The 26,577-nt window shown below is 26.5% G+C and overlaps 1 protein-coding gene across 1 annotated transcript in view; it reads left to right on the plus strand.

Moving 5' to 3' along the window:
* Window positions 1-23,924, plus strand: part of LOC136072033 (uncharacterized) — a 44,231-nt gene extending 20,307 nt beyond the window's left edge. Inside the window, exons 7-24 of the mRNA XM_065819986.1 lie at window positions 5,598-5,726; window positions 5,999-6,175; window positions 6,457-6,815; window positions 7,590-7,668; window positions 11,236-11,414; window positions 11,636-11,708; window positions 11,897-12,138; window positions 12,449-12,677; window positions 12,779-12,835; window positions 17,916-18,011; window positions 18,278-18,348; window positions 18,635-18,794; window positions 19,092-19,262; window positions 19,381-19,556; window positions 20,801-21,138; window positions 22,150-22,373; window positions 23,161-23,464; window positions 23,723-23,924. Coding sequence (XP_065676058.1) covers window positions 5,598-5,726; window positions 5,999-6,175; window positions 6,457-6,815; window positions 7,590-7,668; window positions 11,236-11,414; window positions 11,636-11,708; window positions 11,897-12,138; window positions 12,449-12,677; window positions 12,779-12,835; window positions 17,916-18,011; window positions 18,278-18,348; window positions 18,635-18,794; window positions 19,092-19,262; window positions 19,381-19,556; window positions 20,801-21,138; window positions 22,150-22,373; window positions 23,161-23,464; window positions 23,723-23,802 — 3,144 coding nt within the window. The 3' untranslated portion in view covers window positions 23,803-23,924. The remainder of the gene's footprint in view (window positions 1-5,597; window positions 5,727-5,998; window positions 6,176-6,456; window positions 6,816-7,589; window positions 7,669-11,235; window positions 11,415-11,635; window positions 11,709-11,896; window positions 12,139-12,448; window positions 12,678-12,778; window positions 12,836-17,915; window positions 18,012-18,277; window positions 18,349-18,634; window positions 18,795-19,091; window positions 19,263-19,380; window positions 19,557-20,800; window positions 21,139-22,149; window positions 22,374-23,160; window positions 23,465-23,722) is intronic.
* Window positions 23,925-26,577: the final 2,653 nt, after the last annotated feature.

Consider the following 26,577-nt stretch of genomic DNA (forward strand, 5'->3'; position numbering starts at 1 on the left):
AAATGATTGAAAAGTTGCATATGGAAAGTTAGTCCTGACATTTTGATGGCAAGCACATCAACGGAGTCAATTATCAAGTGGTTGTCCTTAAAAATGAAAGAAGAAAAATCAAATTGGATGTCCTGGGCTTGGTAGATAAAAAACTATTGCTCAAGGACTTTCTAAAGTCCTCAATGAATTTCATCTATGGAGTTCTATACAGATGTTTGTTGCAGATACCACCAGTGTTAACACTGGAAAAAAGAATGGTGTTGTAATATTGCAATGAATGTTCACAGAGAAATGCATCAACAAACCACAGTTTATTAGTTGTCAACACCATGAATTAGATAAAATCCTCCGTTTCGTGATGGATGAAGAACTTGGAAGTAAAGCACAATTGCTGAATATCGAATATCCATTTTTATCTCAACTGTTGAAGGAGTACAAACAACTTAAAATGCAGTTTGATAACGGAATAGAAATAATTTTCGAAACATCAGGCTGGAGAGATGATATGAAATTTTTATTTTATCTCACTTGAGTGTTCCAATTTTTTGATGAAAAGGGACATTTTCCATTGATCAGATTTCGGAAATTTCCCAACATTAGCAATGCGAGGTAGAATTTCAGAGCTATACTAGCGATCCTGGCCTTCATTTTAATTCCTTCAACAAAAACAGTTCTGCAGAGAGTGTCGATTTATATCGTATGGCTGGACAGACCATTGGTTTACAGACCAACTGTACAACGAAAATGACTTTAATTTAACGACTTGGCTGAAGTATTGAATCCATACAAAAAGGCTTTAATCTCTTTAAAAAATCACTGGAAGCGAGAGGCATCCATGCTACAGATCCCCAGAAGTAATCAATGCGCAGAGTGCCTCAAGTAATGAAGGAAATGTATTCGTCATGCAAAAATAAAGATATATTGCACCTTCTATTCCTTCTATGCAACAAGCAAGAGCAAGATCAATGGTCTGAGTCATTTTTGGATTGAACATTTATTGTCTTACATGACTATGACATTCTAAATACATTTGAACACATAGCAGTACTTATTAAAATTGATTTTTCAATGGCAGGGTGAACTTTTTTCAAAAGATATGCAAATAATAGTTCATTTCGTACTTTTTAGGTAAAAGGTCATCAAACTACAGTGCAGGAGTATGGAGTTGAAAATAAGTCATAACCCTTATGTATATATAGATTAGTGAGTCCAAATAAACCAAGCAATCGTAACTTTTTGCCTTCTTGATCTATTATATGCTTTTCAAGAACACTGCTTCGAACTGAAGAATATTTGAAAAATTTAATAATTTTTCGTGTTTCATCAAGAATTTTGCCAATGTCTTCACGAAAGATTGGTAATTGTCTGACTAAATCATTTTGGAAATTTAAGTTACCATCAAAAGCAAATGCATCAGCTACCTCATCATTTTGTTTTGTAGTTTCAACACAATCATCATCTGCTAAATTTTCATCATATTCTAAATTCTCATCATCTTGGAAATTTGTATCAATTACCGCATCATCATTTGTAATTAAACTCCCACTTTTTTTATAAAATACATCAAGTGCAGCAAGATGTATAGCATGGTTGTAGCATAACTGAGAAAATGGTAAAATATTTTTCCCATATTTTACCATGACTGACGCTCCATCATGTGTGGATCCGACGATATCATTATCCATTTCAATTCCATAATCTTTAAGTTTTGTTTTTACCAAATCAATAGTGGCATTTGAATCACAAGAACCTATTATTGCAGATAGACCCAAGACTACAGGTGGCTTTGTTGCTGAATGAAGAGTGATATTCATGAACCTTCTAACGTTTATATCACTCCATTCATCGACAGTAATACTGAATCTCTCTCCAGATTTTTTTTGCTCTAATAACGACGCCATTAATTCTTCTTTTTTTTCTTTATAAAAATCCATTATATATTTCATTACCGTTGTTTCACTTTTTGGCATTTTATAATTACAACTTGCTACAAAACCCCTAATGGCTTCAGATGAAATAATTCCTTTGATGCTAAATCCATCTTTTGTCGCACATTTCGCCAATATTTTATTCAATGATTCTCGACTTATGAAATTTATTATTCCATTTCCAACTGATTTTGTGTTTTTCGAAGAAGACGCATCAGTTTCATTTGTGTCGCCCAAATTTCTTTTTTGTAAAGATATGCTATGTAATTTTAAATGATTAATCATTCCAGTAGTATTAGATCCCGGATGTTGAATTATAGATTTGCATATGTTACAAACTGACTCCGATTTCTCTTTTTTTGTAAAATATTTCCATACCTCTGATTTTTTCGAAGACATTTCTGGGTATATGTAAATAAATCACTAGAATAAAAAATCACAACATAAAAATTGAAAATTGAAATTTATACGTATTTAAATATGCATTTATTACTTGAAATTTAGTACATTTTACTCAAAACACTTCACTTACCAAAGGCAGCTATATATATTAGAAAATTAAGTATTTATTTTATTTATTTCACAAATTTTTTTTTAAATATTTCACTTTCTTGCAAATTTTACGTCGTACAACTTCAAATTACAAATGTTATTTATATTATGTAACTTAGTTAAAAAAAAACTTTTGAAACTTAGTTAAAAATCAACGGTTGCTAAGCAACTTTATTATAGAAGTAAAAGAAGAAAAAACGGTAGAATACCGATACTCGATTGATTAATAGTTAAATGAATGTTCAGTATTTACATTTTTTTGTTTAAATATTATACTCGATACTCGAAAAAAATATTCCAAGTAGTCGACTACTCGGAACTTGCTTATAAAGTATCAATTACTCGGGTACTCGGGTAATCGATAATCGTAATTGGATTCCCTAATATAGATATATATACAGAGCTTTTAAAAAAAATTGGCACAGTAAAAATTTAAGTTCATTTTTTTTTTAAAACATCGTAAAAACCCATCCATTTTTCCTAAACAACTAACAATAAGAAGTTCATATTTATATGAATAAGAAGTTCATATTTTTATTAATAAGAAGTTCATATTTAGTTACTTTTTTTTAATAATTTACTTTTCTCAATGGAATACAGTAAACTTGCCGGAAAAGATTGTAAAAAAAATAGCCGAACAAACTTTTTATTTGATTTCTGTTCTACTTTCTTGTCAACCCAGCTGTTATTCATAATTATATTAATTTATATATTAGTTTGACAATTTTCTATAAAAGGTTCGATAAAGTTACTTATACTGACCAGCTTAGTCACATTTAAAGCCTTTTTAAATATTTTGATAAGACCTAAAAGTAAATATACATAAAAATGGGTCAAAAAGTAGTAAGCAAAGCAACAAAGTGGCAAACAATAGGTATGAAGAATGGCTGAATGATTAGTAATAGAGAAATAGCAAGATGGCAGCATTTTTAACAAGATTTGGCACCTGCCCACACAGCTCGTATAGTAAAAGCATTGATGAAAGAAAATAAAGTAGATTTGACCTGGCCAGCTCGATCGCCAGATTTAAATCCAATTGAATCTATTTGGGCTTGAATAGACAAAGAATTAGTCAAGGTGCAAATAAGATCCATAAATTGTCTAAACCAAGAGTTAGATACCATTTGGGGAAGTTTTCTAAACGAAATCTGCAACAATCTTGTAAAGTTCATGCAAAAAAGATGTGCTGCTTGCAAAAAAGCTCGTGGGAGATATTTTAAATACTAGCTTAGATGTTATTTTTGTTGCTTTAATTTTTTATATATTGCAGTTTTTTTATTTATATTTTTTGTTATTATGTTTAATAATGCTTTTATATATAATTTTATGTTTTAGTATGCCATCCAAGATAAATCATTTGTTTAAAAAAGATTTTTCTCCCAAATAAAAAAATTGTTCAATATCTTCTTTAGTTTTAATTTTATGGTAGTTTAAATATGTTTTAAGCAACAAAATTTTACTGCGCCAATTTTTTTTAAAGCACTGTATATAGTTATATGCATATATATATATATATATATATATATATATATATATATATATATATATATATATATATATATATATATATATATATATATATATATATATATATATATATATATATATATATATATATATATATACTTTTTTAAGGAAATAATAACCTACATGGGAATTTATTATGAAAATTTGGCTTCTGGTTTTTTAGTGTAATAAATGCTTGCACTTGTGCAGCTGATTCAATTCTAATTTAATTATTTTAGCAATGTTTTGGCCTTCTAAATTTATTGCATTTTCAAGACTTTCAGGGCTTTTGTATAGCTATTAGAAATATTATCACCCCTTATTTTTTAATGATTACCTGGGGAAATTTGATATATATTTTTGCTTGTTTTATCAGCAAATATTAGGGTTTGATTTTATATTATTAATGTTTAATTAGAGTTTGTTTTGGTAATCATTATTTATATTTTGAAATTTTATTGTTTTAATCAAGTGTAATAAATCATTTTCAAAGTTTTCTAGCTTGGGAACAAATGGTGGGGCATTTTTTGCTTTAAATCCTAAATTTTTATTCTGGTTTTTTAGTTTCAGATTCTCAGAAAAATAGGTATTCTGATGAATTCTTTTAATAAGATGTTCTATTATTTCAATTAAAGAAATAGTATAACTTTTTTTTGTCTGGGATTAGGATATTTTTTAGGGAATAATTAAAGTTGTTAGTTTCCATGTTTATGTTATGTAAAATACAATCAAGAGTGTTCAAGTATAAACTTAGAGCTTATTATGTATATTAAAAAAGTAAGTTATTGTATTCTACAAATAGAGTCCTCAATGTTCTTAAAGAACAGAGGAATATTTTCATTTATAAAAAAATTATGAAAATTGCATTTATATTTGTGTATTTTTGGGCTGACAAGGCTCCTTAGCTGTGGTAAGACTAACTTACCAGTATGAAAACTCTGATATAAAACTCCCGATTGTAGGTAAGGGTTAGAGGAACTCATAATCCTTCTATGGTAAAACTCATAATCCTTGGTAAAAAAACTCATAATCCTTCGATGGTAATCCTTAGATTATGGAAGAACATCCTTCTATAATGTCATGATTAAGAAAATGATATTGTTGAAACTTGTTCAAACATCTCCAAACTCATGTATGTACATTCCATTGTATCGATGGCTAAATAAAGTAATTGATGTAAGTAAACTCTTCAGCCCCTAAATCAGTTGATGTATATACACTCCAATTTGTCTATGGCTAAAATAAATTAGTCAATATATGTATACTAAAATATGCCTAAATAATAAAATTAATAATAAATTAATAATACTAAAATAAATAATAAAATTAATATGATTAAGTAAAATAATAAAAACGTTATGAAAAAATAATAAAAACTATATATATAAAATATTAATACTTGTATTTGTTAATTTTGTTAACTTTTGTCAACTTTTGTCACTTTGGTATTTAACAATAAAAACTAAAAGTTTGATCCAGCAGTAAAAGTAAACTTGGAAATCGGGTGCCATAAAGATGAAAAAAATTTCAAAACTCTTAAGTGTTTTGAAACCTTTTGACTAAAATTTGTATTACTTTTTTTGAAAAAAACTCAAAACTAAAACTTTTGAAATTATTAAGGACTTCAACAATGATGGATGGCCAGAGCTGCTTATCACAGGAGATTTCTTTGGCACTAAAATGTTTTGGAACAATCAAAATGGTACTTTTACTGAATGTAGCATATCCTGTGGAATGGATGTTCGCATTGTAAGTTTTATTTTAACAAAATAAATTCAAATTAACTTGGCAAAGAATGTTTTCTATAATAATGATGTGCTCAGCTTTTTGGTCATAAAATGATAATATATTTTTTTACTTTTTACAAAAAATGTATATTCACAGTTTAGTATACTATGCTTTTAGTTTCTTAATTGTAATTTATGGTTATAAATAAATATAAAAATTAGTAAGTAAAACTTGTAACTATGTAACTGGTTATGTTTTGCTTTTATGTTTTTCTTTTTTAAACATTTTTAAAGAATGCTATGGGTCATACAATTGGTGATTTTAACAGAGATGGCTTTGATGATGTAATGTTAACTGGAATTTATTTTTCCCCCACAGCTTGTAATTTTGGAAACTGTCTTTATGGTCCTTCTGGAAATGCTTTGTATCAAAATAAAAAAAATGGAACTTTTACTAATATTGAGCAAGAGGTTACTAGCTGTCTACTTTTTAATATGTTTAAATTATATACATAAAAAACTATCGATAGACAGGGTCGTTACAGTAGTAGATTAGATAAAGTAGTAAATTTTTTAATATAGGGGTTTATAAAAAAATAAATAGAATTTGCTTTTATTCTATAAACTTTTGAAGTCTCCTCCCTTTTAAATAAAGTATAAAATTAAATGCTAGAATTTAATACAATTTGTTGGAATGTTTTTTGCTTCTTTTTTAGACATTTCCAGTATAATTATTACAATTTAAATTTCAGATTGGTGTTAAAAATGGTTACTGGGCTTGGGGAGCATCTTTTATTGATTTTGATAATGACTGTAATTTGGATATTGTGTCAACAAATGGCATGAATACATTTGAAACTGTATTAGATGATGAATATACAAAGGGGAAAATGCAGTTATTTCACAACCAAGGAAATTTAAATAACACAATGATTGATGTGGCTGCAAATGAAGGAATTCAATATAATGGACAGGGACGTGGACTACTTGTATTTGATTTTGAAGATGATGGAGATTTAGATGTATTAGTTGTGCCTAATTTTGGGCCAGTCCAGTTTTTTAAAAATAAAGGAAGTGATGCATATTGGATACGTGTGAGAGTTTTTCATAAGTAAGTTTATTTAAACTTTTGCAAAAGATTACACAAAATTTACATAACAAAAAAAAAGTTTTTAAGTAGAGAGTCTTGTTTGCATTGTGAATGTGTTCAAAAATTTCAAACATTTTTATTCACTTTTCTTCATCTTAAACAAAAAATATCAAAGAAAATTCTTAAAGTAGTTTTAACTTTAATCTCCTATTATTAAAGTATTATCTTATTCTTTTTGTTGTCGTAATTATTATTATAGTCTTTGCTTTTTTTTGTTAGTTTTTGTTTTCTTTTTTTTAATTATTATTAACTGCAAATTTTGAGTTTTACATGTTAACTTATTTATGTATGTACTTAATGTCATTAAGTACATGCACGCTTATTATTAATCATATTTTTATTTTAATTTTTTTCATCGTTTTTTTTTTATTTTTTTAAATTGTCGCTCCTTTTTAATCAGACTTAAAATCAATAATTGGTGTCCTTTCCTTTTTTAATCAGACTTCTCTATGAGTTACATCAACCTGATCATTAACTTGTTGTTTAGATATTATTATGTTTAATGTTATTATTATTATCTTTATTAATTATAAAGCTATTTGTTTTGAATATTGTATTATTTGTTGTTTTGGTAAAACATGAAAATCATTATATACACTTCATACATTCTATATACTTCATACTTTTGTTTAAAAAAATTCATATATTTAAAAAATGTCTTTTTGACGCTGAGTTACTTAATTTAAAATCTTGCATATATGACATATACACCATTCTACTTAAAAATACTTTTAGATGTTTAAATGATGTGAGAAAACTTTGTGATAGCTATGGTGTCAGGGTGTCTTTGAATAATGAAACAGAAATGTATCAAGTAATATTTTTAAGTTATACTTTTATATATAATACTATATAATACTTTTTTTATAATATATTTTTATATTTATGAATAAAATATGTAAATTTCTTTGTAACTCTGTAGTTGACTTCATATTTAAATGTAAAAATATGTTTTTTTTATAGCGTAGTAATATGTTTTTTTATTTTGAGAAATTGATCAACTAAAGCATGTACACGAAATAAATGTGAAAGTTTAAATATGTCCTTTTTTTTTTCAGAGGTTGTATTATATTTTTAATTGTGTTCATATTTTGTTGGCAACATGTAACGATTTCAAAAAAATGTTTTAGTTTTCTCATTTAACTTAAAATAAGTAAATGACAAAAAAAGAAGACATTAGAAAAAATATTTTGCACAAATATTATGGGAAATTTGAATAGCAGCTACAATTTAGTTGCAAAAAAGTTGTAAGTTCTATGTTGTTTATGTTTAACTACACCGTTAATGTTTTCCCAAACAAGTTCGATCCAACGCAAATCTAGTAATGGAGGAAAAAAGGTTGTTCAAGATATAAAACTGGTTAGAAAATTGGTTTACAGTTTTATGAATAATCCGAGCTTCATACCATGAGAAGGCGCAAAAGTATATGGATTTCTTATAGTTTTGTTGTAAAAGTTCAAAATAAACATGTTTTTTCAAGCTTTCATATCACGAAAAGTACCTAACCATTCTGAAATTTGAAAAAAAAGTGCAAGAACTCACTGAAAAAAAGTTTTATGACAATTATATTTCTAAAAATTTCTGAATTATTAAAGGTGATGAAATCTTTATGAAGTACGTTTATCAGCAAATTCCTGGTACTGTCTATTGTAATGTCAGATACAGAGGAAAAACAAAAAAGAAAATTAAATATAAGCTTCTTAAAAATGCCTTGATTTGGTAGGCTATTTGCAGGTATGACAAAAAATCAGCACCCATATTTCTGAGTCCTTACTTTCTGGTAAAATATATGTTAAAGAGAGTTATAAAATATGTCTTTTACATTATAGTAAAAATGTGTTCTAGCTTAGTTTATCATCAAGTCATTATAGCAAACTGGCTTGGGATGATATAAACAAAATGACGTGAAAGTTGTGTTTGGAATAGAAAATCTTCCAAACTGCCTATAATTCAAAATTATTGCAAAGTACTGGGTAATTATTAGGCAATAAATGAAAAAAATAAAAACTATGCAGAAATGTTAAAGATTTAAAAATGTCATTTAAAAAGCATTAAATAGTTTTGATTGTTATTCTGTGCGCAAGCTTATGTGTACTACCAAAGCACAAGTTCAAAATTTTTTTAGATCCCCACAGGTATAAATTAATTTCTTTGAAATATTTCATCTTCTTATATTAATGTATTAAAATTAATACTTAATTCTAAATAAAAAATGATGAGTACTTTTTTTAAGTAGTTTTTTTTACTTTCACACTTATTTTGTGTACATGCTTTATCAGGCCATGGCCAGATCAAACAAGCACAAGAACAATGAAGTGTTTTTACAGAGGGCTAGTCAATTTTGTATATCTTAGACAAATCATAGATGTACAAAATTACATAAAACTTTTTGGGTAGTTTGACAAAAATTATTGTCAAAAAATACCAGAAAATGACAAAAAAATATTATATACATATTATGTATGCAGGGATGCGGAGTCCCAAAAGGACTCCGGCTTTATATCTCTACTTTTGCCAAGTCTGTAGTGTCCAAAAGCTCTAAACATGTTTGTTGACTTATAATCTGCAACAAGAAAAAAATTCATGAGATTTAAAGACTTAAAACTTATTGTTTTTAAGCCCGGAGTCCTGGAGTCCCGGAGTCCTTGCCACCATTATACTTAAGGACTCCGGGCTCAAAAAATGATTGTTTCTCTAACCTAAAAGTCTTAACTTTTTTCCTATTAGTAATCCATAAACTTATTTATATTTTTAGAGCTCCTGGATACCAAAAACTAGGATAAAGTAATCTTTTTGTGACTTTCAAATCCGGAGTCCTTTTTGGGACTCCACATCCCTGATACATAATAAATACTTTAAACCTAATATTTACTAATACTGAAACAAATACTTTAATAAACAAAGCCATTGTTGAAAAATTAGAATTATTTAAATGAGTAAATAAACTCAATTAAAGTTTTTTGTTAATTCCAGGCAAAGTTTAAAACTTTAAATTTGCTTTAAATCAAAGCATAAGATTCTTCAAAGTTTTTTTTTGGTTACCTTACTGTTTATTAAGTTATAATTTGTTACTTACATTTTATTTTACAAAGTGTCTTTTTTTTTTTTTTTTAATTTTATATAAAAGAAGATAATAGAAAATGACTAGATGTTTTTTTATAAGAAATGATTTAAATTGTAAAACAGATTTTACATTTACTTTTATTAATACTTACTTTTATCAATAATAAAAACCAATCAAATTTTACAATTACATTTATCTGTATCAGCAACCAATCAGTTTTTACATTTACTTTTATTAATGCTAACTTTTATCAATAATAAAAACCAATCAAATTTTACAATTACATTTATTTGTATCAGCAACCAATCAGTTTTTACATTTACTTTTATTAATACTAACTTTTATCAATAATAAAAACCAATCAAATTTTATAATTACATTTATCTGTAATCAGCAACCAATCAATTTTTACATTTACTTTTATTATTATTAACAACTGATCCTTTTTTACAATTAATTTTATCAATATCAAGAACCAGTCAGGTATTACAATTTCTTATATCAGTATCAACAACCAATCAGGTTCACAATAACTTTTATAAAACTTTTATACCAAAATACATAGCAACAGCTTTTGAAAAATAGTATACAATCTAAAACATAAAAAAAAGGTACTTTTGCTTCCCACTTTACTTATGAACTAAAATGGACTGTCCCTGTTGAATGGAGTGCATTGCCCTGAAATCAAATTTTTAATTTACTCTGAGCTTTAATTTTTATTAGGCTTGTCTAGCATACGACTTTTTTTTTTTTATAAAAATATATATATTAAAAATATATAGTATTAATAAAAATTATGCATTAAAAATTTGTTTATTTCAACTATCGTATTACTTTTATTTATCAACATAAATTTTTATCAATATATTTATCAACATAAATATTTATCAATATAAATAATATCAATTGCATCAAAAAAATATAAAATTAAAAAAGGAAAAAATCCAATTGCATTCTGTGAATCATTTTTAAAACTTGTACATAATTTTAAGTTTCAACAGGACGTTTTTAAGTTTCAACAGGATATTTTTATCTAATGAAATTTTTTATGTTTAAAAGATTAAGTACAGATTAAACATTAGTTTAAAAGATTAAGTACAGATTAAACATAAGTTTAAAAAAAAAATTGAAAAAAACTTTGCAAGAGCAGTCAAATAGATGTGTAATTTTTGACACAAAAACTTGCTATTCCAGCCATGACCTAAATTATCATTTACAATGTAAAACAGATTGAAAATGTTGTTTATTTGGAAAAATGTTTATATGGAAAAATGTTGTTTATTTATTATAAAATATCACAATTTTTATTCTCACCAGACTTCTTCAATTGGTTCAAAAACAAACTATTTGGGTCAAAGTGAATTAACTGCGCATTTTGGTTTGGGCAAAATGGAAGTTGACTCACAAGTGACTGTATTTTGGCCAAGAACAAAACAGCTAGTAACAGTTATTGGTGTACCAGTCAATACAAAATTAGATGTTATACAACCAGATGGGTAATTAAGTCAATATTTTAAATTGCTTTTTTTTAAAAATATCTTAAAATATCTTTTAACCTTAATCTCCTAATAATTTGTTCTTTGACCTTAATCTTGGATTTTTTATTTTCACTTTTTGTCTTTTTAAATGTTGATTGTATTTCATTTATATTTACAATTTATTTATTATATTTAATTTTTATTGATAGATATAGCTCTTAAATAATAATTTTTATTAGAAATATCAATATAACAATAATGTGGAGCGAGATTGCTGAGTGTCCATATTTGTTCATTAAATATGTTTCTCAGGTAAGCTCATTTACCATTGATAATGAAATGCAGTAAAGAAGTTTTAAAAATGAAATTGATCTCAAAAATGTATAGCTTAAAAGCAAAGCAGTTTTGCGTTAGATTTAAGCTCAATGTTCTTTTTGTAATGCTGAACAAACCTTGGGTTTGACGATAAAATATACCAAAATACATTTATATACTTACAGCCTGGTATTGGAAAGATAATTATAAACCAAGATATGAAATCTTTAAAGTATGATCCTTCACCTTTAACATTGTTTGATGTTGGAGAGCAAACATTTAAATACACTGTTGCTGTCAAACCAGATATTTTTAATCTGCAAAGCATGGGAATGGTAGAACTTGATATGAGGACAGTTTTAGGATACACCATTTGTAATGGTAGCCTTCCAGCAAATACATTAGTTGTTAAATCTACTTCAGAAAGGTTTTTATTTTTTACTAAATAATTTTTTGATTTTTCAATTATTCAATAATTACTAATAAGAAATAAGTAATATATATATATATATATATATATATATATATATATATATATATATATATATATATATATATATATATATATATATATATATATATATATATATATATATATGTATCAATATATATATATATATATATATATATATATATATATATATATATATATATATATATATATATATATATATATGTACAGTATTGTAAATAATATCAACTACATTTAATAGTTATTCAAATTTTATTTTTTCTAGGCGGCTGGATGGGAAATCTAATAACATGGGTTATGTAGACTGGGGTTCAGTATCCCAACCTTTAATTCAACTTGCACCTCGGTCTTATGCAGATAATGTTTCTGATCCTGCAAGCGCATGTTCATTAACCCAAAGAATTAATTCTAATTGCCCCTATCCAAAAGAATTCAGTGGATTGGGTTCCAACAGACCTTCACCCAGGTTGATCAGTAATGTGCTTATGAAGCAGGTTTTTAAAGATACCTTCATTATTTTACTTTATAGAAATGCTTGGTATTGCATTGCAGCTTGATTAAAGCTAATTTTTAATTTATTATTTACTTTCTTTAGATTGATGAACGGTTTAGTAAGCGAAACATAAGTGATTTTACATGGCATTATGGACAGGTACAAGAACCATAAAAAATGGTATTTAGGTCGACTTTTAATGTTAATAAAGTATAACTTTAAAATTTTATAAATAATTGGTTCTATTATATTGGTTAGATATCAGCTCTTAAAAAAGTGTTCAAAAATTGTTGACTGAAGTTATTATTTTATGATTATTATTTTTAATGAGTATGTTGATCATAATTTTTTTTTCATATGTATTATGTATATATATATATATATATATATATATATATATATATATATATATATATATATATATATATATATATACATCTTTATATATTGATATATATATATATATATATATATATATACATCTTTATATATTGATATATATATATATATATATATATATATATATATATATATATATATATATATATATATATATATATATATATAATATATATATATATATATATATTAAATCCAGGATACACAACAATCTAATAAAAAAATTTAGACCATTATGATCACATTAGAAAAAATATTTTTACAAAGTACTGAAATATACCTTGCCAAATAATTTAGGAACAGTTTGGGGCATTTTTGCGGGTATTTTGCTGCTTGAGCACAACGTAAATTTCAATATTTTTTAGAATTTTTTTTTGTAATACTTAAGTTGTAAGGAAAGTTCATAGAACTTCCCTATTAAAAAAAAAAATTATGTCCATCATTATCTATACAAAGTTGCATCCTTTCAAGCTATTTGTCAAACGTTTTTTTATACTCTTTTTTGGGTATACTTTGAAGTAGCTTTGTTATGCAAGTTTTTTGACTTTTGACGTCAGAATTGTCATCAAGATTTTTTTTTATCAAGTCAAATAGCCAATAATCGGATGGAGCTAAGTCTGGTGAGTATAGTGGGTGGCAAATTATTGTAATTCCAGCTTGGTTTAGACAATTTGTGATGGTTTGAGTCATATGGGGTTATTGATTATACTTATTATATATACATTATATATTATATATATGGATACATTGATTATATGGGGTCAAGTGTTACCATGGAGAAATTTGAAATTTTGAGTGCCTGTTTTAGGTCTTTGCTAATTTATTTCGCATATAAGAGGTTTCAAACAATTTTTTATATAATATTCGCTAGTAATGGTGTCTCCCTTTTCAACATAACCCAAATGAACAACACCTGTTTTTTTGAAGAAGATGTAGAACGTATTTTTTGGCTGAAACCTGTCCCATCTTACTATAGTTTTTAGACTTTCACCTTCACCCACCCAACTAGTGTTAGCCGACTTGTGTCCAACTTGTCTCAAATAAAACCACGACTCATCCCCCGTAATAATATCACATAGTCTCCATGGGCCGTGTCTGAAAAGGGCTAAATTTTCCTTACATGCCTCAATTCTTTTCTTGCGATTTTGATTGGTTAACTCGTGGGGTATCCAACGTGATGTTGATTTTCTTTTTTTAAGTGAGTTGTGAATGATTTCGTTGATTGTAAAACAATTAATCGATGCCAGGGCTTTAATTATATCATGTGCTGCATGCGGATTTTCTTCAATAATGGCCCACACATGTTCAATATTCTCAGCTGCATATGTGTTTTGAAGGTGCCCTGAGCGAGGATCATCTTTGAGACTCTCTCTACCATCTTTAAATAGAGTAGCCCACTTGGCAAATGTACTATATTTTGGAGCTTGGTCGCCATGAACTAAAACTAATTCATCGGTTATGGCTTGTGCTAAAACTCCAAGTAGAGCACAGGTTTTAATATATGCTCGATATTCAAATTTTTCCATTTTTAAATTTTTTCTTATAAAGGTATATTATAAAATTTAAATAACTTTTTTAATAAACATTCAAAATATTTCAACAAGTACTTAAAATGTTGATAATTAAACACAGTTTAAAATGATATATAAATATTTCATTTTTCCTGTCTCATTGTATCTTTATAGATGTAGTTCTATGAACGTCTCTAATGACCTAAGTATTATTTTTTTTATATTTGCCCCAAATTTGGCTTCATGTGTATTCGCGGTTTGAAAATTTTATTTTTTTGAACACCTCTATGTATATATATATATATATATATATATAATATATATATATATATATATATATACATATATATATATACATATATATATATACATATATATATATATATATATATATATATATATATATATATATATATATATATATATACATATATATATATATATATATATATATATATATATATATATATATATATATATATATATATATATATATATATATATATATATATATATACATATGTATTAGGGGGTTGATTTTTCAACCTTTTTTTTTAAAAAATCAATGGGTATATTTTTAAAAGCTGACATTTTTATATTTATTTATAAAAATGTATACCTTAAGACATTTGATTGCAAAAATATCACCCGTAATTATGAAATTGTAATATGAAAATAAAAAATTGTAAATGCTTTTTAACAATTTTTAATGTGTAGCACAAAGATATTGTAATTATAATAATTACAATATAATTGGTGTAGCGTGATACAAATAAACAAACATATAAGTATATAAGTTTGAGTATACATTGTTTGAATGCATCCGATGTTATCAATTTATGCAAGCACAAGATTGAATTATTGTCATTAGCAGTCAAGATAAACGTGTTCCAATCAAAGTGATTTTTTGTGTTTACTAGATTTCATTTTAATTTTGCATGTAACTTAAAATTATTTCAATTTACTTTATATTTCAGAATGTCCAGAATAAGCTCCGAGAAGCTGAAAAACCTAAAAATATCAAAGCCTGGACAAAAAATCTAGTCCACTTTGAGAAATCAAAATCAACAAGATCTCACATACACAAAGTTTTGCAGCCACTTGGCATTATGAATAAAATGCCAAAATCTTATTCTGTTATTGGTCGGTATAATTACTTATCAAATTTAGAGAAGTCAGTGTATTCCAGATGTAAAATGGTTGGCGCAGAATTATCTGATTTATGGCTTAAACTGAGTTTACCAAAAATTAATGAAAGGTCTATAACAAAAAAAGTAAAAATTCTTATTAAGAAATATCATTCTGTTCAAAAATCCAAACAATGTTTTGAAGAAAAGTGGGATTATTTATTTGATATAACCAAAGTGAATGGTAACTGGCTTAGCAATGAAGATAAAGAATTTTATATATTACAGGTGAAAACTGATGGTCAAGCTGGTTATTACACATCAAAAATTGTTAAAGTACATCCATCTAAAGCTGGCAAGAAGAGAACTATTATAGCTGAAACAGGTACAGTAGAGGTCAGTGATGACAATAAAGGAGACAATGAACAAGATGATGAGCAAAATTCTGATTATAATCCGCTAGGCCAAAAAACAAAGAGAAAATATGAGAACACCACTGTTGCTGTTAACTTAGTTAAGAAGTCAAAACTAAGTATTAAGAGATCAGCAGAAGGTTGCAAAAATTTATCTGAATGTGGTGTTAATTTGCAAGCACCATCCAAATCTGGGGTTTATAGAGCTATAATGTCAGAAGCTCAAAAAATGGAAAAGCTTATGATTAATCATTTAAAAAATGATGATTGGGTGTTGCATTTTTATGGTAAAAGAATTTCCGGGATTGAGTATCAAGTCTTGATTTTAAAAAATGCAGAAAAGGAGGTCAAGTTAGCCATTTTGAAACTGGGTGATGGTAAAGCTAATAGTATTTACAGTGGAATAGTTGAAGTGCTAGATAAATTTCAACTATGGAGTAGTATTAAAGTTATAATATCTGATCCCACAAGTGTTAATACTGGAAGTAAAAATGGAGTTGTAAGCCAACTTCAAAGAGAATTTGAACGAAAAAATCTTGAACCAGTTCAATTTATTGGTTGTCAGCATCATGTGTTAGACACAATTTTGAAGCATTCCATGAATGAAATTTTAGATGAAGGAAAAAGCTCATCACCAGAAATACATTACAAATTTATTGTAAATCTGCAAAAAAACTATGAAAATTTAAAATCAAACTTTAAGCAAGGTGATAAAATTTGTAAAGTAAAGACTAATAAATGGAGAGATGATATGGACTTTTTGTTTGAGTTGGTACAAAGCCATCATTGAACAATGCCAGATGGAATTCAAAAGCAATCTATGCTCTTCTGGCATATATTTTAAATGAGTCAAATAATAATCAACTTCGCATGGTTTGTGACTTCATTACATCAGCCTGGTCTGATATATGGTTTTCTGACATGCAATACTCAGAACATAATTTTAACAATATAGAGCAAGCAATAACTTCAACTACAGCCATGAAAACTTTGAAAACATTTTGGTCCCAGGAGCCCAGTTGCATACAAGGAATGCAGAGATCTAATATCTGTGCAGAAAGAGCCATAAATATTATGCAAGAAATTTATGCAAAAGATATTGACAAGATGAACTTCAGATTTATTTTGCACAACAACTTTTAAATTGCACAAACAATTGATCTTTGTATATTAATGAACAGAAAGTTTTGTAAAAATAAATTGCTATTTTTCTGTTAATTTGTCGATTTTTACGTTATATTTTTTTACTTACGGGGGACATTTTTGAAACTTTAGTCAGTAAAACTTTTGCAATTGGTAATCTCATGTAGAATGTCAGATTTTGGCACAATACCCATGTATAGTTGTAAAAAAATCAACCCCCTAATATATATATATATACATATATATATATATACATATATATATATATATATATATATACGCATATATATATATATATATATATATATATATATATATATATATATATATATATATATATATATGCTAAATTATTATTTGTATTAAGAGAATTCTTATTATTTGATGTTTTCTTATTAATATATACATATATATATATATATATATATATATATATATATATATATATATATATATATATATATATATATATATATTTATATATATATACATATATATATATATATATATATATATATATATATATATATATATATATATATATATATATATATATACACATATATATATATATATATATATATATATATATATATATATATATATATATATATATATTTTGACAATTTGCTAAACATTATTTCAGTTTATAATTCATGACACAGATCACACCACTTTACTTCCGAGATTTGAATTTCAGTATTATGAAAATCATGTGTGGATGCCAATTACTATACCTAAGGTACTGTGTTATTAATTCTAAGATGTTAAGATTTAAAATGTTTTATTTAATTACTATACCTAAGATACCGTGTTATTAATTCTAATATGTTAAAATTAAACATGTTTTATTTAATTGTTACAGTATTTTTTCCAAGGTAGTATTAAACTATTACTTTTGGAAATTATAAATTATCATGATATTCCAATTTATGCAAGCAAATTAAAATTGTTTATTTAAATATTTTAAGAATTTGAATCGATAATATATTATAATTTTTTATTTAGGGTGATGTTCATTTTGATCCTTACAACACTGGTCAACAGTATATGCCATTTGTAAGATCACAATACAATAAGTAAGTTACTTTGAATAGCTGATAAATAAGCCGATAATAAGTTATTTTTGAGATTACAGTTTAATAAGTTATTTTTAATAGTGCATGCTATTTGTTAAATTGCAGTAATTTATTTCAATAATTATCACAAACAAACCTAGTAAACACAGTATCTAATAATAATCGAATGAATAATATAATATAATCTAAATATAATATAAATAAAATAAAAAATACTAATACTGTATTAAAATGAAAAAAAGTGTCTTAATAGGTACTTTTAGTGTGTGTTAAATACTCTTTACAGATGTACTGGCATGTACCCTGGAAATTCAGAAAGAAAACAGTTGAACACCATATCTGCATATATTGATGGAAGTATGATTTATGGTTCAAGTGTCAGTCGTTGTGCAGGACTTAGAGAGTTTAAAGATGGCAAAATGAAATTAGAAAATAGTTTTCCTCCAGTAATTTTATTTAATTTATAAATAAGTTCCAATAAATTTAATTATTAGTTTGTTTATTAACCACCCACTGTTTTTACCCACAATCCATTACTACCGAATTCCACAATTTTATTTCCCTTATTAGTTTGTTTATTGATTTGTTGACATTCATTTCTCAGTTTATTGATTTATCAACAAATTGATTTATTTATTAAATGAATCAATTTGTCATCATTTTTATTAGCTTATTTATAAATTTATTCATCATTATAATGTTCTTCATTACAAATTTTATATTTGTGTTAAAATATACTCTAGAAAAATGTAGATGCTTTGCCAAATGAAAATCCTACAGGCCGCCCTTATGACCAACTTTATGCAGCAGGAGATATTCGTTCTAATGTTCAACCTGGTTTAATGGCTTTACATACTTTATTTTTAAGAGAGCATAATCGTCTAGCTCAAAATTATCTGTACAATAATCCAATGGTAAGAAGTAGTTTGCATTTTTAATTCTCTAATAAAATCGTTTGTTTTTTATCATATTTTGAATTAATAAAGACATCAGAATTTGTTGTTTTTTTTAATCATATTTTGATTACCAAAGGCATCAGATGAAGAGATATTTCAAAAAACAAGACGTTTGGTGATTGCTGAGCTTCAGTCAGTAACATACAATGAATATCTACCTGCTATATTGGGTGGTAAATTACCTAAATATAATGGATACAATGAAAGCATTAATGTTGATGTTTCCAATGAGTTTGCAACAGCAGCTTTTAGGTAATATTGGTGTGTGAGAGTGTTTGTAGTATTGTTTTATTGCTTAAATATACTGAAATTACATAAATAAACAAGTCTTAAGTATTTGGGGTAAAATTCCAAAATTTGTCAAAAAAAATTATTCAAAAGTATGTCAATCTGGATCTCAAAAAAACCATATTTTCACAGAGATTTAAAAAAAAATATTTGTTCGTAATAAAATGCATACTTTTCATATTATTTCAATTTTCATAAAATGATTCTCAATCATTTTATCAAAATTGTTTTAAGAGTCTTAAGTACTTTTTTCACAATATTTTTTAGTCTATCAATCTTAAGTAAAAATATTTATGTTTTCTAAAATATCTATGAAAATACCCTTTCATTTGTGACCTTTTGTAAAAATATTTCTTAACAATATTACGGGATTTTACGCCCTAATATTGTTAAGAAATATTTTTTAATATCATTTATGTGATGCTTATTCAAAAAATATTAAATTGTAAAAAAAATATTTAACCGGAAATGTGATTATTTTAGTCTAATCCTACATAAATTACCCTATCACCCTACATAAATTAATCAATCATTAGTCTAATCCTACATAAATAGTTACATAAATTTACATAAATTAACCAATTTTTTGAATAAGAAGTTTTATAGATCAACAAAAAACTTTTTTTTTGGGCGTAAAATCCCTAATATTGTTAAGAAATATTTTTACAAAAGTTCACAAATAAAAGGGTATTTTCGTAGATATTTTAGAAAACATAAATATTTTTACTTAAAATTGATAGACTAAAAAATATTGTGAAAAAGTACTTAAGACTCTTAAAACAATTTTGATAAAATGATTCTCAGCAATAATATGAAAAGTATTCATTTTATTACGAACAAATTTTTTTTTTTAAATCTCTGTGAAAATATGTTTCTTTTGAGATCCAGATTGACATACTTTTGAATAATTTTTTTTTTGACAAATTTTGGAATTTTACGTCAAATACTTAAGACTTGAACCCAAATATCTGTACAACTTGACTTAATTTTTTTTGTTAGCCTAAGTTACACATTAAAAAAAAACACATATTTACAATAAATACATCTAAAGATATCTAAAAATAGTTTAACAAATAAGTGTGGCACTGTCAGAATATTGACTTTTCTGCAAGAGAGCTTCAATTTTTTAAATAATTGTGTGTACATTTAAAAATTAAAATTAACATTAAATGTTTTACTTTTATATGTTTTGTGTAAAAAAAAATTAGATTTGGTCACAGTCAAGTAAATTCATTCATATACCGATTGAAGCCTGATGGTACACCAATTGATGAAGGTCATGCTATTTTGCGTGAGGTATACTTTAAACCCCATCGCTTAGAGCGTGAAGGTGGGCTTGATCCTTTACTGCGTGGAACAATAAAATTTAGATCTCAAGAAGTTGATATGTTGATGGTTGATGAAATGAGAAACACATTGTTTCCAACTTCAGATGATTCCACTGGAACTCATAGTGGGTTTGATCTTGCAGCATTGAATATTCAGAGAGGGCGGGATCATGGATTGGCTGACTTTAATACTGTTAGAAAATATCTTGGTCTAAAAGGTAATTTTATTTCAAGCTATGATAATAATATTATAATTAATAACAACAACAACAACAATAACAACAACAACAACAATAATAATGTTTTTTTTTAGCTTAATTAAAGTTATTTAAAAAAAAATATTTTTATACATATTTCTTCGAAATAAGCTTCTATAAAAAACCTTTAGAAAAACTGCAAGCATTCACAGTTGCTTGGAAATTTACTAGAAATTAAATTTAATTATTATGTTATGTGTGACTATAACTTACAATTTACTTGAAGTTAAAGAAGAGAGTTGCAAGAAGACTATAATTTTTTGAAATTTTATGAATCGAGAAACCATAAAGTTGTAAAATCTGAAAGACGAGAAAAAAATAGAGAATAAAAGTTTTTTAAACATGAAGAAATAGTTACATGAAAATAATGCAACTTTGCTAAATAATGAGTCATGCAAGATTGGGCAAGAAGAGATGATAGCTTGCTTGGGACCATGGTAATATTTGTAGAAATATGATAAAACCATGGAAACCATACGATTGAATGAGGTTGACTGATTTAGTGTTAAATGAGGCTTGACTTAAAGAAATAAAGCTAATATGCCTGTACAAAGTCTTTAAGGTTACATGAAGGCATAGTTTTCAGAAGAAAGAAAAAAATCCCCAAATCCATCACAAAGAAAATCACAAGCAAATTTGTTTTATTTTTTTTATATGTGTTTAAAATTTTTATTTACTATGTTCATGATTTAAGTTATTAGAAACAATCTTGACTCACACAGATTTGAATTGAACATAACTTGATTTAAATGATGAATTGGTATATCGAGCAAAAAGTTATACAAATGCCTAATTCTTGATAATCAGCCAAACATTGTAATAAAGATGCCTTTATATATCTTTATATAAGTTTGTAACATTAGTTACAACATTATTTATTACAAGGTCTTTTTATGTTTTTTAATGGCTGTTAGTGTAACTTTAATGACTGTCAGTGTAATTTTTATAATTTTCAAAATATTTATTTTTCAGTTTATAAATCATTCAGTGAAATAACATCTGATAAAAACACTGCAAAAAATCTCGAACTACTCTATGAAAACATAGATAATATTGACTTGTGGGTTGGAGGATTGGCTGAAGATCATGTGAAAGATTCTGAGCTTGGAGAAACCTTTCATAAAATTATCACAGAACAGTTTATTCGCTTTAGAGATGGAGACCGATTTTGGTATGAGAAGAACCTTACTACAGAGGTAAAAAAATTATTTGATATTTTTTAACCACTTCTTTATTACAATTTTTAAAGATTATTGTTATGTGTTTGAATTAAACGTTTTTAGATGACACTGCTTTATTCCACTATATATTTTTTTAAATTTCATTCTTTGTTGTAACCAAGCATTAATTTTTTTTTTCAGTTTTACTTAAGTTAAGATAAAAATAATATTAGTTGCTATGTTGTTATGGTTATACTTTTCGTGTTTTTTGTTATGTATAATTTGTTACATTTGTTTTTATGGTCGTACTTACTTTGGTTAAAACTGTTGATAACATTCTAGAATAATCACTTATTCATTTTTTGTTCCTCGATAATTTTTTCTTAAAATGGCGTGCTCGTTACTCACAACCAAAGATAGACCTGGATCACAGTGTCTTCTATTCCCCAAAATTATTCAATGTTTCACAAATTTTAGTAATAAGATAATTAGATACTGATCAATGACTGAATCCTGATGCTTGCTAATTCCAATTTTTATTCTAGCATATTTGAATATGCATGCTCATTCAAGCAGTTGTTGTTAAGATAAAAAATGTTATTAGTGAAGATATATCTTCAATTGATGTTATAGGATTAATAGAAAATTTTAAAAACATATGAATATTTATAAAAATAAGAAGTCTACTTTAACAACAGGGCTCATTTGGACTTGGGGAAAGCAAAGTAAGTAAATAAAAAAAGAAAAAAAGTGTTTGGTGTTACTAAGATTACTAAGACAACATTTTTTTTATTTTTTTGCATACTTTTTGTTTTGTTTCTAGGAAATAGCAGATGTTGAATCGAGGTCTCTCGGAAAAATAATAAGGCTCAATACTGGATTTACTGATTGTCCTGACAATGTATTTTTTTCCAGTAAAAGTTGCATCCGTGTTGAGAATCATCAATGCATACCAAGACTATTCTCAAATGATAAATTTTTCCGAACCGATGTGCATTTGCGAGATAAAAACAATGAGCAAGGCGATAAGATAAAGTTACTGATTATTCTAGCTTCAGTTTTTGGTGCATTGTGTGGATTACTTCTTGTTATTGCTTTTGTGTGTTTAAAGTTGAAAGTGCATGCTGGTATTTTTTCAATATTGCTATTAATTAAAAAATAATTAAATACCAATATTATATCTGAAATATTTTTGATATAAAAAGTAATATAATTATTAAGAATAAATAAAAACTTGAATTATAATTTCTATAACTCGAGTATTTTATTTTAATTTTATTTTAGTAAATTAATCTTATATACTTTATTATGATTTATTTGAAAATTGTTTATAGTTATATAAATATAATTATATGAAATATTATCTATAAATATTTTTGTTTCAGGAAATGAAATTTCAAGCAACAATCAAAGTTGCATAGTTAACATTGGCAAAAACAACAGAGCTCTAGAAACAGTTGCCTAAATTTTTGTTTAATCTTATATTGTTATCTATTAACTGTTGTTATATATTTATTATTTATTAAATATAAATGTAATATTTTCATGAATTTTTTACAAAAATAAAGTAAATAAAATAAATGTTAACTGTTGTTTTATCCTCAACGAGTAAATATTTAAATTTTTAAATTTCTGTAGTAATCTTTTATTCTTTTTACCTTATACCCGGTTCACACTGACGGTAAAACACGTTTTATTTAAAATGTGAATTATATTTTTGATGTTATAAACTCAATAAAACAACAATAAAACAGGCGAGGTTGTTTTATTGCCCAAGCTTATTATATTGACAAAACAACCAAGCTTATTATATTGACAAAACAACCTTGCTGTATTGTTTTATTGCTGTTTTATACGGCTTTTTACAATAACAATTTAATACGCTTTTAAAATAAAACGTGTTTTATCGTCAGTATGAACGGGGTATTAGTTTAAAAAGCAATTAAAAAGTTACATTAACTAATTGCTGGTTTCTCGTTTTTTCAATGTTTGGTTATCAACTTAGGTTTTTTGACAATGTTTGATCATAAACTTTGCAAAAATTATTACGTTCGATTAACACTTACGTTTTTCAAATAAAAACAAGCTTTATATTTTACCAAGGCGTGATTCTACGGGGATGAGAGGTAATTTTCATGTTATAGTCAGTTTTTAAGAATTTGCCCCTCCCCTTATTTTATTCGAAGAATTGCCCCTAATATTCCTTACATTTTGAAGATTTTTAAAAATATTTGTTTTATCCACAAGTTTAAGTGAAAATTTCTCATTATATATATATATATATATATATATATATATATATATATATATATATATATATATATATATATATATATATATATATATATATATATATACATATATATATTATTATATAGATATATTATTATTATATATATATATTATTATTATTATTATTATATATATATATTATTATATATATATATATATATGTTATTATATATATATAATATATTCGATATATATATATATATATATATATATATATATATATATACATATCAAATATACAGAGACAAAGGATCCCTTGGTTCCAACCTCACCTCTGGGCAAGTTTTACGACATCGGTTAGGAAGGAGGCGTGAAAATTCCTATTAAATGCTCATCCGTGGTGCTCTGTGATAAGACCGTCTGGACTTCTTGGGCACCTAAATAAAAAAATATATATATTTTTTAAACATCTTCGCTTCCAACAAGGCTGCAAGCAACCACTAATTAAAGTTGGAAGTTACTGGAAGAGAAAAGATGAAGATTTTAAAGCAAGATAACGGTTGACAGATAACTTAAAGGATTGCAAGTTATATGAACATGAAAGCAAGATGAAGGAAGCGAATTCCAAATAACTGATGTTCGAGGAAAAAAACTAGACGAATAAAAGTTTTTCAAGCACTTAGGAACAGTCACAGAAAAAAGATGAGACTTAATTGAATGACGAGTAACACGAGAATGAATTTTAGTAGATGGCACAAGAGACGCTAGCTCTTTAGAGCAGTGCCCATTACAGTATTTGTAGAAAAGAGAAAGAGAAGCAACATTACGACGATGTGATAATGGTTGGAGGTTGGCTGCAAGAGCAGGTCCAACTATGTTTACAATGCGTTTTTGCACCTTGTCTAAAAGAGAAAGGGGCTCATTAGAAGAACCGCCCAAGATATGGAAACAGTATTCCATACAAGGCCGGATTTGAGATTTATAGAGATAGAGAATAGAATCCGAAGTAAGAAAGTGTCGAGTTTGATAAAGAGATGCAACCCTTACAGATGCAAATTTTGCAACAGATTTGATATATGGTTTCCAAGAAAGATCGGAAGTAAGAGTTAATCCTAAAAGATGAAGAGTAGATGACTCATCGAGTACATCACCATTCATAAATATAGGAAGATCTAAATTATTGCGATAACGATTGGCTGAAAAAATTTGAGTTTTATCTGTATTGAAGTTCACCAGCCACTGTGAGTCCTATGCTGTAGTAGAAGTGAGATCCTTTTCAAGCTCAAATGCCCCCTCCAAGCAATCAGAGAGTGTTGATTTCTTATCTCGACAAGAATAAATGGTAGTATCATCAGCAAACAATTCCACCTTAGATGTGATAATATCTGGAAGATCGTTAATGTAAATTAAAAAGAGTATGAGGCCAAGGATAGAACCTTGAGGGACCCTTAAAGTTACAGAATAAGAAGAAGAGTTCTGTCCATCGAGAACATCTTTTTATCTACGATTATGGAGAAGATCAGCATGCCAAACTTTATCAAAAGCTTTTGAAATGTCTAGAGCGTAGGCCTTAACCTCTCCACTTTTATATAACGCACGATAAAACCTATCAGTTATTACTGTTAGCAAATCAGCTGTAGAACGAGAAGATCGAAATCTATATTGATGGTCAGAAAGTAAGTTATTAGATTCAAGATGAGAAATTAAGTGTTTGTTATTTTAAGATTCAAAAACCTTGCTTATGATAGGAAGAAGACTAATGGGACGGTAAATAAACAAATCAGATCGCTCTCCAGAATTTTTAAAGATAGGGATAGCAGATGCCGCTTTCCAGCAGGCGGGAAAATAAGACTTTGATAAGCACTTGTTGAATAGTTTTGAGAGTATAGACAACAGCTCCGGAGAACACTTCTGCAAGATTATAACAAGTATGCTGTCTGGGCCACAAGCTGTAGAAGAGTCTAAACAGGAAATCACTTTAGTTACAGAAGCTAGAGTGATACGAATG

This window comes from Hydra vulgaris, chromosome 15 (assembly GCF_038396675.1).
Source record: "Hydra vulgaris chromosome 15, alternate assembly HydraT2T_AEP".
NCBI classification, from domain to species: domain Eukaryota; kingdom Metazoa; phylum Cnidaria; class Hydrozoa; order Anthoathecata; family Hydridae; genus Hydra; species Hydra vulgaris.